The 14,988-nt window shown below is 41.4% G+C and overlaps 1 protein-coding gene across 1 annotated transcript in view; it reads left to right on the top strand.

Annotated features, from left to right (window-relative positions):
• L (zinc finger protein Lobe) overlaps window positions 1–14,988 on the top strand; it is a 71,598-nt gene that overhangs the window by 22,555 nt on the left and 34,055 nt on the right. Inside the window, exon 4 of the mRNA XM_071780724.1 lies at window positions 164–235. Within this exon, the coding sequence (XP_071636825.1) occupies window positions 164–235 (72 nt within the window). The remainder of the gene's footprint in view (window positions 1–163; window positions 236–14,988) is intronic.

The raw sequence follows: 14,988 nt of genomic DNA, 5'->3' as shown, positions 1-14,988 counted from the left end.
CAAATCGAGGACGTCGTGGTTTTTTAAAAACAGAATTTGATAGATCTCCAAGGCAATTTTTTTCCATCATATACATAATTTTTTGTAATTTAAATTAATTAAGAAGGTTGGATATAATAATAAAAAAGATCTTGTACTAATCGTAACGTGTTTTTTGTTTCAGATTATCTGCAGGATGGCAGGTCAACTTCCGTCCAAGGTCCAGATCTAGAAAATCAGAACAGTCTCGACAGCGGTGAGTCATATATGTACTCAATATATCTCAAACAGATCACATACGTGTTGTGTCATATTTTGACAAGCAAGACTTTTATAATTCGACACTCATCCTAATTAGAACTTCCAATTTTAATTATCTTTCCGTTTTAAAACGATTGATCGCGTTTTAGGGTCGCCTAGATCCGTATAAAAACGATACTCGGTGATCCGTAAACCCTAATAGGCGTTCTATCATGCGATAAAAAGGGGTTGCTACCCTTCGCGTTAGAGATTGCTCGTTTTGACTGGCAGGAAATTCGTAAAGGTGGATAAGGTTCTCAAATGGCACAGTAGGTTTGAGACGGAAGGATTTAAGGAGACTTTACGAGAAACTTTGAATTACGATGTTCGAACGATGTCTCGAACGGAGGAGGTTTCCGCTTCGACGTCGAAGGGATAAGTACAAAGTAGAATTGACCTCAGAGGGGAACCATCGCTTTTATGCTCGAAGGGCCCGAGAGTTGCCTCGAAACAACGTCGATGCATTTAGGTCGAAGTGTTTTCAGTATATTCAATTCTCTTTGCGAATATTTCAAGCAAGATTGAAAGCTTCGACGATGGCTTGACCCTATTTTATAACGATTTGAGAAAGTTAGTGCGAATTTAATTTTCTCTCGAATCGTCGGAAATGTTTATTAGACCCTTTGTTTATCGCATGTTTTGTATATATAGTATTTTCAATGCAAAACGTAGATGATGTGCTAATGCGAAATTCTGGATGAGAGAAATCGGGTTTCCTCGCAGCTTAGTGGCGAATAGATAATGCTCTCATACCTTCTCGGCGCGTGAGTCACGGATACAATGGTTCCCATGCATTCGACATATGCTCTCTGTAATTCGATTACCTTGTAACAGCCAAAGCTTTGGTAAGGGACGGAGGGATTGAGCCGACTTAAGTTGACTAATCTCTCGTCGGCTCCATAGCGTAGACTAGTTCTCAGTAGATAAATCCGTGAGGACCACAGACACACTAGGAGATCTTTTGCTAAATTCAAATCATCATTGCGTAATTACGATATTTTTTATCAATCACGAAGGAAACGGATTAAGGATAATGCATACATATACCTCTTTCTTATAAAATTTACATAAACATAAATTAAAACTTAGAATAATTACAATTAATGCAAGAATAACTTTTTATTCTGTTTTAAATATTTTACTTTGCAAATTCTGATAATAGTCTGAACTCATGCAACAATATGTGATATATTTGTAGAGTCATATCGCGTGAAAATTTCATCATCTTATATATTTTTTATTTTAACTATCAGAGATAGGTGTATCTTCCAAGCTAATATCACCTAGGGAACGTACGATCTGTCAGCGAGAAAATTTGGCGGAAACGCCGATCATTACTTCGCCGGAAATTCGCGAGACTTCTCGACGTCCGGCTCACCCAACCGTCCAGCTCCCCGATGACTGCACAATAATTGGTGGATTACCGCTTTCCTAATGGTTAACAGAGTTTCCGCGAATTCGACATACGCTTATATACGCGGTGATTCGATTAGCACGGACTAACAGAGGGATCGAGCTTGAGTTTGAGACGAATTGGCGAGGTTGACCGGCCCTGGTTGACGTCGGGCTTGGCGAAAGGGAGGCCGCCGACGGGGGTTGGGGTCGGTTGGTCGGTCGGCCAGCTTGGTCGACGGCTAGCCAGCTAGCTAACGCACTCCTGGGAAGACGTAAATGTGTCCCTTTAGTGCCAGCTTCCGTTCTGCGATACGTCCACCAAAGAGCTTGGCCGCTGCCCTCTCTCTCTCTCTCTCTATACATATATATATCTCTATTTCTCTATCTCTCTGTGACATCAAGCATGTTTCAAGATCTATTGATGCACCAGCGTTCATTTTGCCACAGAATTCATGCGATCGTTCGCTTCCTCGAAACTGATTGAAGCGTCGCAGCTTTCATCGGGAAACTTCATCCGATAAAGCTCGTTGACTGTAAACGCTAGTGAAAGGACCCGCATGTGCTACTGTGCGACACTACTCGAGAATTTGGAAAACATGAACGATTTATACAATGTGTGCCTAATTATTTCTATTATTCTAGTTTAATTGATATGATGACAGATTTATTTGTTTGCAAGAAGTTTATAGGTGATACCATACATTCGTTTTCTGAAACGGATCTCGCGTCCGTCTTTTCTTAGATTTATCACAGGCAGTGAGGCAGTAATATAAATAATACGCTAATTCGCGAGCCCACCCAAGACTAACGGCAAATTAGATGTAAGCGCTACTTACAAAGTAATTCTCGCAAATTGTTGCGGCCGCGTATTACCTTTTTCCTCTTCATGGCGCTTTCTCTTACATTGGAGGTTTAAATCAGGATAAGTTCGCACAGCACACAAAGGGAATGTATAGCAGGCGCTGCTGTATGCAGTATGAAAGGACTAGATTTAATGGCGGTTACCAGACGCTGCCGTTCGTTCGTGTGGCAGTAGTAGTTTGTACTTAGAGATGCGCAAGCCAAGCTTGTCGGACGAGCAAACACTTAATTAACCCTTCAAGTTAGCTCTCTATTCTCTTTCTCCTTCATCTTCCACTACATCTGAAATGAAAATAGTACTTCGCAAAGACAGTAACGGCTGCCAAGACTCGTTGAGAACTACTAGCTCACAGCAGTCGCTGAACATGCTTTAAAAAATGCAAAATAGCATAAGAAAATAATTTATCGGCTCACTAGTTTTTGAAAAGTCGCAAGCCGCGCATGAAGTTTTATATGGTTTATTTAATTATGTCAAAATGAGAGAAATACCGATTCTCGCAATATGCTGCTTTAATTCGATTTAGTTAGTAATTACAGAAATAAGAACTTCATTATCTTGATATGTTTATCAATATAAAATTATAAAGTTATATATTAAACACTTCAATTTCGATATTATATATATACGGCAACCCGCGAATTGAAAGCCCAATGGAAGAAGTAATAAAGCTGCTTCGTAAAGAGGATAATCTTACAAAGTCAAAACTCGCGCAGGATCGTCTTGAATTAAAACGAAGTCGTTTCAACCCTTCGCGGCCGCACTTCTAAGGACTGCTTATCACGACGAGAAAAGAAAGAGAGAGAGAGAGAGTCACCCAACATCAGTAAGAGGCCGTCGTGGACAAGTTCGGGCTCTCTGTCCCGACGGGCATTCTCGGATTCACAGAGATCCCAATCTCTTAGGCGGGTCGCATCTCTTTTCGGTTCCAGTCAGTCAGTCACTCGATCCTACTCATCCCACCCTTCTCCTACGCCCATCTCCGTAACCCACCCTGCCACCCTCTATACTCTGGAGACCCATTGCAACTTTAAGCGCCTCGCATTACGGGCGTTCGACTCGTTTCTCTCGTTTCGGGCTTCGCCCGAGGCCACACCTCCCTTCTTTCCTGTGTGCTCTTAATTTAGCCATCTACAACCCTCCCGATCGCCGGCTTGCCACCCCCGCGACCTTCCGAATTCATTTCAGATGTTTATCTCCAGCGGAAGAGAATCGGCTCGAAAACGGATTAAGCTCGGACGATCGCACGAGTTTCGTTTATTGAGATCGAGTATCATCTGCCACCATCGCTTTATCTGTACGCGATACCAAATGAAAAATCTTCCAGAAAATCTTTTTCGGATTTAATGTTGACGAATAACTACATATCTAAAATTTTTATATCAAACCATTACTCATTTCCAATAGAAATGAGTAATGGATATATTAAGTAGATAAAGATAATAATTAGAACAGACATTTCATTAATAAAGAGAATCTGGTAGATGTACACATGTTTCATTAATGGCAATGATGTCTTTATAATGTATATAATCAACGTTGCTCAAATTAAGCTGGGTATTATTTTAATAACAGCAACCGGACAAATAATTGCGATTTTACTTGTTTTGTTAGCCGATCAATTATTGAAAGTCCGAAATGAGATAAATAATTAATAATTCAATTGAGTAAATGAATTACACAACGAATTGATTAATGGGACTGCATACTTTAAATTGCAATTAGTCAATCGTAATTAATTCGTAATCAGTCAATGGAGCCCTTTTTAATCATGCGGGATTTTGGAACGATAGCACTTGCGTAACGCAAATGAATATCATAATTTTTTTTGCGTTTTCGCATTAATCGAGGTTGCGCCGAGGTTGAGTGCTTTCGCTGGCACTCGCCAACATCAACCTCGGATCGTAACAGCCTCAGTTGACACGTTGAAAATTTAACTCGCGTCCGTCTTTCGACCCCAAGGAAGCTCCAAAGTTCATCATCCATTATTCGGCAGGAGCATAGCCTATCTTTGGCTCGGTATCCTTAAGAAGTCAGAATAAGTAATGAGAGCCGCAATTTCATCATTCTTGTAATTTAACGATTGTAATATATAATTAGTGATCGTAATTACAATATTCCAAGTTACATATGGATATTTAGTTTTGACGAATTTAAGAGAGAATTTTAACTTTATGCCTTCATCAAAACTTAATTGAATATTGTTATTTAATTACTTTCGAATTTACAACATTAGATATGTTGACAATTATATCTCTCTCCCCATCCTCCCGAGACAAAATTTTCTTAAAGTAAATTTCATCTAATTGTAAGATTTACTGATTGGATTGCTAGTCAAATTAAGATATAATTATCGAACACGAATATTTCGGTATTATTATATGAGTGCTCCAAATCCTCCACGACTTTTGTGTCTGGTGTGTGGGGCGACTGTGTGTGAGTGCGACTTGCTGTCGCTTGAAAATGGTCTCGTACGAAAATGTATGAAAATAACAAATCGACGACGTCGATGAATCGCGGTGTGCGCCTTGCCGAATCCGCGCCATCCGCGGTACGGCTCCGCTAATTGACAGCGTCGCAGGATGGAAATTGTGTCAGTCGCGCGGGCGCGAACGGATATAATATCGATCGATGCATATCGCGCGCGGCGATGATCGCGCCGGTTAATTTCGTCCGCTCGTCCAGAGACGAGATTCGCGATTCGCCGCCTGTCCACCGGCGTGATGCCCGGTGCCCGGTGGTCGGTGCGACGGTTAGGTAATTAGCACGGACAGACGTGGACACGGACGGGCACTTTAAATGTCTGCCTCTACGGGCAACGCCGCGTCGGCTTAACTCGCTTATTATTTAATAAACTTCGGAAGTTTCACACGCGCGCGTATACATATAGCCGCGCCGGCGATCGGCCGAATCTAAAATGCGACCCAGGTCGTCGCCCCCGACGGGCATATCACATTTAAACGTTTCACTTGAACTTCCGCGAGCATTTTTAACCGAGATACTCACGAGCCTTTTAATATCAGCTTTTTTCTTGTCAAGAAATTTTGAACTTTTTATGTACCATCTGCTCTTGCATAATTATAAATGCTGCCAGTATCTGCTGTTGGGCATCAGTCTTGACAGTCTTAAATATTTGAGTTAGACGTTGAGAGATACCGAAATGTCGTATTTATTTTTAGGAAAGAATTTAAAAAACAAGCAGATATATTGGAAAATATAATTAAATAATATGTTTATCGTTAATTTAAAATTTTAATGGCAATTGTTTCTACGTGTTCTCCATCTCTATACCTGCATTTTGCATGACATATTTTAAATATTATGTTCTTTTCGATGCTTTTCATATACTAATTGTTATTTCATATTTAGTTATTATTTCTATCATAATTTAATTTATAAATAAAATAATAGTTATCCTCAGATTCTAAAGCTTTATCGACTGATGGTAGAATCGATTGCTCTTCGCAGTGTAAGACATCACCACTGCAGCGTTACCCGTCCGACGAACTTGCTTTTGAGAAATACAAAGGAGAAATATTTTATATCTTCTGTTATATAGAAGAATAATTGCTGTAATAAATTTATTTTCTATTTTTAAATAAGATCTACGAACTATTTTTTAAATAATTTTGGTTACACAATTTTACTTTTGCTTTACACGCTACACAACTTCCATATAAAACATTACTATTAGCATGAAAAAATTATTTAAATTAAAATGATAGTTAAAAACATAATAATTAACAAATTGCCAATGTTTCTCATCAAACCCTTCGTTCATGCTTCGTCGTTCGAAGAGAAAGGGTCATTAGACACACTCATTGCACCTCTTAGAGAATTAACACTTGTGCTTCACGCCTTCTTCCTTCCGCTCAGGCCTTCGGTCTTTCATAGCTTCCGCGCTCGATGCTAATAAAATAATAAATACACGTTGTTGGAAAGACGAAGAGAGGAGGGAAGCGTTGAGAGGATTCGGGAGGGCGGAAAGAGGCGACGCGTATTTTGCACCTGGAAGACCGACGCCCTCTTCTACTTCTTTTCTTCTTTTTCTTCTTCTTCCTCTTCCTCTTCCTCCTTCTCTTTTGCGTCTCACTTTCCTTCTTTTCCCCACCAGGTCCGCCTTTTACACCCCCTTACAATGCCTCGGCGTGCATTACATACAACTCGGTTATTTCTCCAGGGAGTTTTCTCACCTGAATGCCGCGAGAGCACGCACATTTGCGCGCACGTCGACACCAAGTTCGCGCCTGTGTGCGACCGTGTTCGCGCACACCGATTCACACGGGATCTCGATGGGTCGCGGGGAGGAAAAGGAAACCTACAGGAATCTCGCGCAGAAATTTCGCTCGCCACCGCGGGATTAGCTTTTGGGAATTATTAATTTTCGAGGGGAGCCGCGACGTGTCCTTGTCAGAAATGCGCGATAAAAAAAAAGATTAATGGAGTAATGCGAGCACACAGGCGGGCGCAAATTGCTGATATCATCGCAGATTCGCGCCGGTACTTGAAATGCGCTCGGTGAATTATAAGAACGCGATTCTCGCGGTAATGTAAGTCGGAAATATAGATGCTGCGGGGAAGAATCAGCCGATTACAACATGATAAATATGAATTTACATTAAATTGAACGGTTAAATGAATATATTGAAATTATTATGTTTTTTCAAAGACGACAAGTATATAAATAAAGACTTGTATATAAGAATTTATATAAAAATTATATAAGATCTTAGTTCTCTTAGCAATTTAAATTAGGTTTATATCCGTAAACTCTGCCATTGCTTTAATCTCAAAATTAATCTTTTCTTGCGTCTCTTTAAAATATAAGTCTTAAAATTCCTTCTTTATAATTTCAAAGTCTTCAATTATACCCTTCACATCTCATACATATTTTCTGCGTGTGGCACTCTGTTTAATCTAAATTCCATTATTCTTCGACACCGATGTATCGATATTCCTCATTCGAATCTCGCAGCTGAAGTATCCCCCATGTGCCACGGCGTCCATGTTATCGGGGGTGTGTTAGTAGCGACGCGGTTCCTTACGGAGGAACGGGGATGACAGGGCGGCAAGCGGTGGTTGCAGAACAGTGTGGCGATCCCCCTACCTCCCTTTTTGCTCTCTCCTTCGCACAAACACACACACACGACACCCGCGGGAATTTAGGCGAAAACTTTTGCCGGGCCGCCCGAAGGTGGCGGAATTCTTACGACGCGGTGGAAAAGTTTGAGCCGGGCAACTCAGCAACGTACTTTACCGCTCGGCGATTCCGCGTTATCGCCCGGCTTCGACGACGCTTATCGTTCCGTTGCTTCGCCGAGAGAATGCTAGAAACCAGGTGGGTCGACCGAGCACGACGTTGATGCAGTTTGCTTGTTCCCTTTAATTTCGAATCAGTAATATAAAGTATGATGCGACAGAGTGTGACCCAGCTTCTTTGTGGCATTATTCAAATCAGAACAAAAGTAGTAACAGTATTAATCACCGATGCTCTTTGATCTTAACAACAGAATTTTTTTTCCACAACAATATGTAAAATAATCTTGAACTCTCAATGCAAGCAAACTAAAGCCGATGTTTCTATAAATAACAAGAATACATCAAAGAGATAGATATAATTTGAGAAAATTGACAAACATTTTTGAGAGGACATATTTTTCTAATTATTATTTTATATATTTGATAGCCTTTAGTTCCGTTAATTCTTATGTACAGCCGAAATGTGTCGCGATGATAAGCGATGTCGCATAGTGCACGCGCCGAAAGCAAGCGAAGAGGAACGCTTCGCTCATCGGGTCTCTTAACGCATCGCGGCCCGAATTGGAAAGCGGCACGGAGGCCTAATGAACGGCAGCGTTTCGGACTTGCATGCCGAGCTGCCGTGCGTGGCAGGACAACGAGCACAGCGCTGTTAAATTAATCCGGGCGAAGCTGAGTGCCCAGTAATCATCATTACCCCAACCCGGGCGTCCGGATTATTATGTTTTCCGGCCTCCATTTTCGACAACGTTTCGTTCACTGACACTCGTTACGCCTTCGATGTGTCCATGTAGGACAATCGTAAGAACACAATACTTACACGCGAAACTATAGTCCGTTCGAAAATCAATTTCAATTCTACAATAATGACATTATTCATGTAATATACTTCACGGAATCTTCTTGATAAGACGTATTCGAAGAAACGACGCCTCCATCGTTCAGCGTAACAAATTTAAGCGGAAGATTCCGCCGCGTTGTAAGATCGAGGAGATAACCGGTTTCGCGACAGAACATAGATATTTTTCAAGTGTTAGCGAGACTCTACCGCACGGAATCGCGTCAGTAATCTTGTATTTCTAACTTTCGGCAATCAATTTGACTAATCTATTATTTTATTTTTTGAATTTTTAATTATATTAAAACTGAATAACACATGAAATAATGCGCAAATTATTGTATAATAATCATGTCAGCAGATCATGAAAGTTGTAATAAAAATCAGCAATTAAACATCTTAACAATTGTCACTGACCAGGTATAATCATGCAAAGAAATTCCTCGGAGAAAATAGAAATATGGCAAAATTTATCGCACTATAATTAATTAAACATAATTATGACAGAAGAAGAATACGAGTACGAACTCGCATAATCATAGGCGACCTCGCCCTGACAGTCTCGCCGGTGCATACACCGCGGAAAGCGAAATACAAAACGGAGTTAAGGACAGATGGACAGACGGACGTACGGACGTACCGCGCACAGGAATGTCCTGTGCGATAAAATCTGCCGACTTGCACCTCCGGCTCCTTGGCAGAAAAAGGACGCCGACCGCGCCGCGTTCCTACCGCGGCCAGGCAGCCGCGTTCCTCCGTATTGAAACAAATACACGAGAGAACGATTGCTCTCGATCGCGCGCCGATGGACCGTAGATTAATGCGAGTGATAAGGAGTTAAATCGGAACACTTAGTTCCGGCGCTACCGTGCCGGCTATAATTAAACCCGCACGTCGCTCGATGTCCTCGCGATGAAAACCCGAATGGCGAACGCGAGATGACCATGCCGAATATCTCTGCTAGGCAACATAATTTATATGTTCATCTTTCATGCATGTATAGGGACGACAGACTGCAATAAGGAACTTTAAATCTTTGTAGACTTAGGAACTTTAATCGATGCAGGTTTAATCAATATGTTTAATATCATCAAGTGAATATATATTCTTAGACTATGATGTTTGATAAGTAAGTGTCAAAGATTTTCCTTCGGCAAAGAAAATCATTTTTTAACTCTTAGCATAAAGTATTATTGACATGCTGTAGCACAAGTTAGGTTTTGTGTAAACAAAAAGTCTATTTGAACGTCATAATTTCTTATCTGTTACAAATTTGTGAAACAAAAGACAGATATCAAAGGATCAATACGAGTTGAGTCTACGAGTTGCCCTGCCCATCTCGATGGACCCCTGCCGACAGCAGGCTGAGCGGCGAATACACAGACACGCGTTACGCCTCGCATGCGTGCCCGAAAGCATATGTCCACGCGACCGTACTTTGCACACCGTCTAACGAGCGATCTGTCGCGATCAATCCTCCTTTCTCAATCAGTATTTCTCATCAATTGAAATACATAATATCAAAAGGGTTTTGGATCTTAAAATCAAATCAAAATGAGAAAAAGTTAATAATCATTACAAAATCTGTACGCTATCCAAGATACACGTAATTATCTTGAAAAGTTAAAAAAATTTAGAGTGTTTGAAACTTTTGACAAAATGTAATCACGCGTCCACGATCAAAACGCCTTCGCGATTAAGATTGCCGAATGTTAACGGATCTCTAATTGTAAGAGACGCGATTTAACGACGGCGGGCGCGCGGAATGTACGTCGGTCAGTCTCGTGGCAAGGATTTCAAATGAAAATTCCACAGAGTTAATGCGCTCGGCGCTTCTCAGCGCGACCGGCGTTTAGGGGCCTAGACCGTATAGGTGCAATATAACTTTCAAGTACTCCGCATAGCGTTAGGTATATCCTTTTACTATTCTCGCGAAACCAACCGCAAATCTCGCCTCGACGGCAATCCTCCTCTCTCTCTCCTCCGCGAGAACAGAATTGCAAAGTGCAAAGACAACGTCCCCCTTTCTCGCTTCTGTCCCTGGACCGGCCAGCGCGTGCACTTCCGTGCCATTACACCGCCGTATTATTTTTCCGCCGGTTATTTTCCCTGTTTCCTAGCTCGCACAAATCCGCGATGGTAGATTTTTTCTTTTTTAACCTTTTGTAACTTTTTTTAAGCGCTTTACTCGCTCGACAATGTTTAAACGCTATGTATCCGAAAGCATACGCACGAGCATACACAATTCAAGTCTGAAATTAATTTAGTTTTCTATTCTTGCCATGTGAAATGAGGGTTATCCACATTTAAAGACCGCGACGCTACATAAACAATACGACTTACGAAAGTTCCCGAAGAAGTCGCATTCAACTCGTAACCGTACTTTGCGCTAAGCTTTTGTATCCTGAACAACAATTTTCACCCAACAATAATGCGAACTTTCAAGGCACGTCCTGAGCATTAATTATGACGAGAGTGTATAAGATCTTGCACATTCTTATTGTCTTATTATAAAAGTACCTTTGCAATATAAGAAACTTATGTAAATTGACTCCACTATTCTAATTTCTAAATAAATAACTTAATATATATATTTTTTTTTCAATTGATATTGACTTTAATATTATATGTATATATAGGATATGAGAGAAACATAATGCATAATCAAATATAGAAATATTTTTTAAATAAAATGGCTACTTCTCTCTCATAGGTAAAAGACAGTCACCTTAAATAATTTTGCTTCTAAAATTATAATACAAAAATAAAATATCTGTCTGGAATAAGGGCGGGTAGATTAATTTTTCGAAACGATTCTGCGCCTATGGGCGCATACCCAAATGGTTGCGGTTGGCTGAAGGAGGGTCGAGATGGTTGGCGCCCATCCGATCGACTGGCCGGAGTGGCCGGAGGATAGCAGAGACGGCGGTAGAATGTCACGTGTAAAGCACGCCACGTGAGCTACTGTGGGAGCTGGCCGCATCGCGGGGTATAAATAAAGCCGTGTCCAATTAGTATTTGGGCGGTGGGCCGACCCAGATAGAATCTACCACGTTCATCGCGTGTTCGATGATCTCATCGGTCGTGATTCTACGCTATGTATTCTCCCCGTAGATCTATTACCCGTGGTTCTCGCCTTCTTCTGCGTGCACCTCGAGAATTCAATTCTTCTCAATTTCTAAGCGACGACTGTATTCGCGTTGGCAATATTTTTCAGCGTTTTCTTCACGTTCTTAAGATTTCCACGCGATTTCCACATATCTATTTAAAATAAAACATCTTGGATATTTTGAACAAAAAGCTTGAGATATGCTAGAAGAGTAGAGGCATGCAGATAAAGGCCTGTTCTGCATTTCCCGAATTAGATTCACTCGAGAATGAAATTTCTCTTTTCTTTTTTTTTACATGTTAGTTTTGTTAGGTTGAAAGTGCGAGTTCCTATATCCTCATCCGCGTTTGAATGCACGACGCAACTCGGGTGTGAGTCTCGTCCCGTCACGTCTCACCGTGCCGCGCGCCGTTTAATTGTCGGGTCTTGGGCAATTGCGGTTTCAGGGCAGTTGAGACAAGGATCGAAGCAATTTGCCCTTTCGGTCGCGGGGCATGGGGCGAGGAGGATGAGGCCTGAAAAACGAAAGACGATGCCACGGGATCGCGCGTTGCGCAGTAACTGGAGATGTGCATGCATCCTCCTCGCAATGCACCGCGCGCATGCATGCCGGCGTTATGCGCGCTCGCCCACGTGTCGACCGCAGAGAAACGCTTACGGTTAATTGAATTCGCGTTACCCGACGAGAAAACTTTGGCGGAACGACGCGGCTGCCTCGAAACCGGCAGTAAAGCAGTCATCTCGGAACGCATGCGACCGGATGCGCATAGACCGGATTGCTGATGCGGCGATCCGACGTTAGCATTGACTTGTATAAACGTCTAGCCTGCCGTAATTGCAAGCAATTGTAAATTGCAAATTGAATATGAAACTTCGCGGTATAACGCGTTAATCTCTTACAGGGCGGCAAACCAATACAAATTTATTTGGCCGTTCGAAAAGTACATTAAGCATATGTATAATGTATCGTGATAGAAATGCAATTTACAATCTTCGTTGCCAAAGAAGTGACTTGATACTAAAATATTATATACTTTGCATTACTGAACTGTTATAATATATGTCAAAAATATCGTTAAAATTCCGTTATTAATCTTCTCGCATCAGCCACGTGGAATGACAAAACAAGCGCGATGACAAAACCGCATGCTCGACTACAATCTCCTGGGTGATGCTGCACCCTGCCAGCTCGGTATCCTGACGTCGCGACGTCATTAATATTTCCTGATCTTATCGTTCACTCTGTCCGCGTAATTGTCCGCTCCGGAGCATGTCTCGCGTCCCGCGTGTGGCGTTCCATTCCTGTCAGCCGCCTGATCGTTTTCCGCCCTCGTTGCGACGCGAAACGCGGAAAGGGGCGCCCACCGAGAAAGAAATTCTACATGTGCATTAGCGCACGCGGATCGTCCTATAATTATCCGCTCGTAAAGCAGTAACGGACAACTTGTAACGGAGGGAAGAGGAAGCGCGCGTTATTAAAACTTCGCCTCGCATACATATTCTGTACCTTTCTTCCTCCATCTCCCCTCCCTCCCTTCCTCCTTCTCTTGCTTGATGTTTCTTCCTGAGGGCGGCAACGAATTCGATATAAGAGACCGCGACGACTTGCGAAACACGCGGAGATGGGCGAGCACGAGATAATCTCGGCACTGTTGAAACTCGTGAGAAAACTGGGTGCAATGACGTGGTTCATAAGAAGAACGAAAAGAAAATTTATTAATCAAAAATATAATATTTATTTGTCACAGCTACAAGTAACATTTCAATTTTTTTAAAGAATATTTTTAGCATCCCCATTAATTAATTAACTCAGATCGATAATCCTGTAACCAAATTTTTACGTTATATTTAATTTGATATAAAGTGTTTCGACGAGACAAATTCTCATTTTAAAAATTTGACGTAGATTCTATCACAATAGAAATGTATTAATTTTGTTTTTAATTCAGAGACTTGTGTTCGTTGACGCGTGACTTTCCGCTTAAAAATGAGAAAGACAAGAAGCGGCGATCGCGATCAACAAGCTAAATATGGCATGGCGTCAGTGTCTTCGTTTAATCACGGTTGACGAAACTACCGTTTCATCTTCTCGATCATCTTCGTCTTCGCGACTTCTCCTTTTGCGATGCTTCGCTTACGTCTCCGTCGCTTCGGTGCATCGCTCTTCTTTTCCTCTTCTTCCTTTCTCCTTCTGCCAGTTCTCTCTCTCACTTGCTGCATCGCGTTCCTCGCGCGATGTCCTTAATATTCTGTTCTCCCTTCCTGACTCTCTTTTTTTTTCAGAATCCTCCTGATCTCGTTTTACTTCGTTCTCCGCGCTCAGTACATTCCTTTTTCTCTTCGACGCTGTCTCCTCGCCTTTTCTTCCTCCTTCTGTATCCCCGTCGTCCTCTCCGCTTCACTCGGCTCCCGATCCTTCTTCCTCGGACTCCCTGCCTCATCGTGGTTCTTTTCTTTTGTTATCACACACGGGCAATACGCGAGTACGAAGGCCGCTGCGCGCCGCGCCGGTCTGGACTCAACGTTCCGCATCGTAATTGAAAGAGAACATGATAGATAAGGGCTCGCTTCTCGAACGAGAACACGAAAGAAAGGGGTTACAAAAAGCGTGTATTCTTTAAGTCTCATGCACATCGCGGATTTCACATTTGAAGAGAAAATTATTAATAAAGGCAATTAAAATCTACTTATAATTATATTTGCATTTTCACTATAAAAAGCTAAACGAATAACTTTCAATGCTGAGGTCTTTTTTTTTTATAAATTATATTTGAAAATGTAATAATATATAAACTTGTAAAATTAAAAACACGTAAAGATAAGAATATTATCGTATCTTATTGATAAAGACCAATTATAATGAAATTAATTTTACTTTTCTTTTCCCAAGCGAGTTTCAGAAATTTGTTTTAGTGTAATATCCTCTTTTCCACATTTTTACCTATCTGTGAAAACAATTGTGCGTTCCAAAATATAATTGTATCGCTTTTCTTTCTTTCTTCAATCTAATTTTTTTTACTTTAAATCTGCGCTTATTTTGCCACTGTGTGAACACCTTAAAGTGGATTTAATCATGACGACAAGATACGAAGCAGAATGTTGCACAGTTGTCACATGCTTGCTATACGCTCGAGGATGCGATACGTTTATTTTTTCGTTAACGCGGATTGATCGATCACCGGCCGATACTTTTGTTTGTTACATCGAAACATTTAAGGCTCGGAAAGCCGGCGCGGACTTTGTATCAAA

This window comes from Temnothorax longispinosus, chromosome 6 (genome assembly GCF_030848805.1).
Source record: "Temnothorax longispinosus isolate EJ_2023e chromosome 6, Tlon_JGU_v1, whole genome shotgun sequence".
Taxonomy (NCBI): Eukaryota; Metazoa; Arthropoda; class Insecta; order Hymenoptera; family Formicidae; genus Temnothorax; species Temnothorax longispinosus.
The sequence above is the reverse complement of the archived record's forward strand: the minus strand, read 5'-3'. Positions and strand labels throughout refer to the sequence as shown.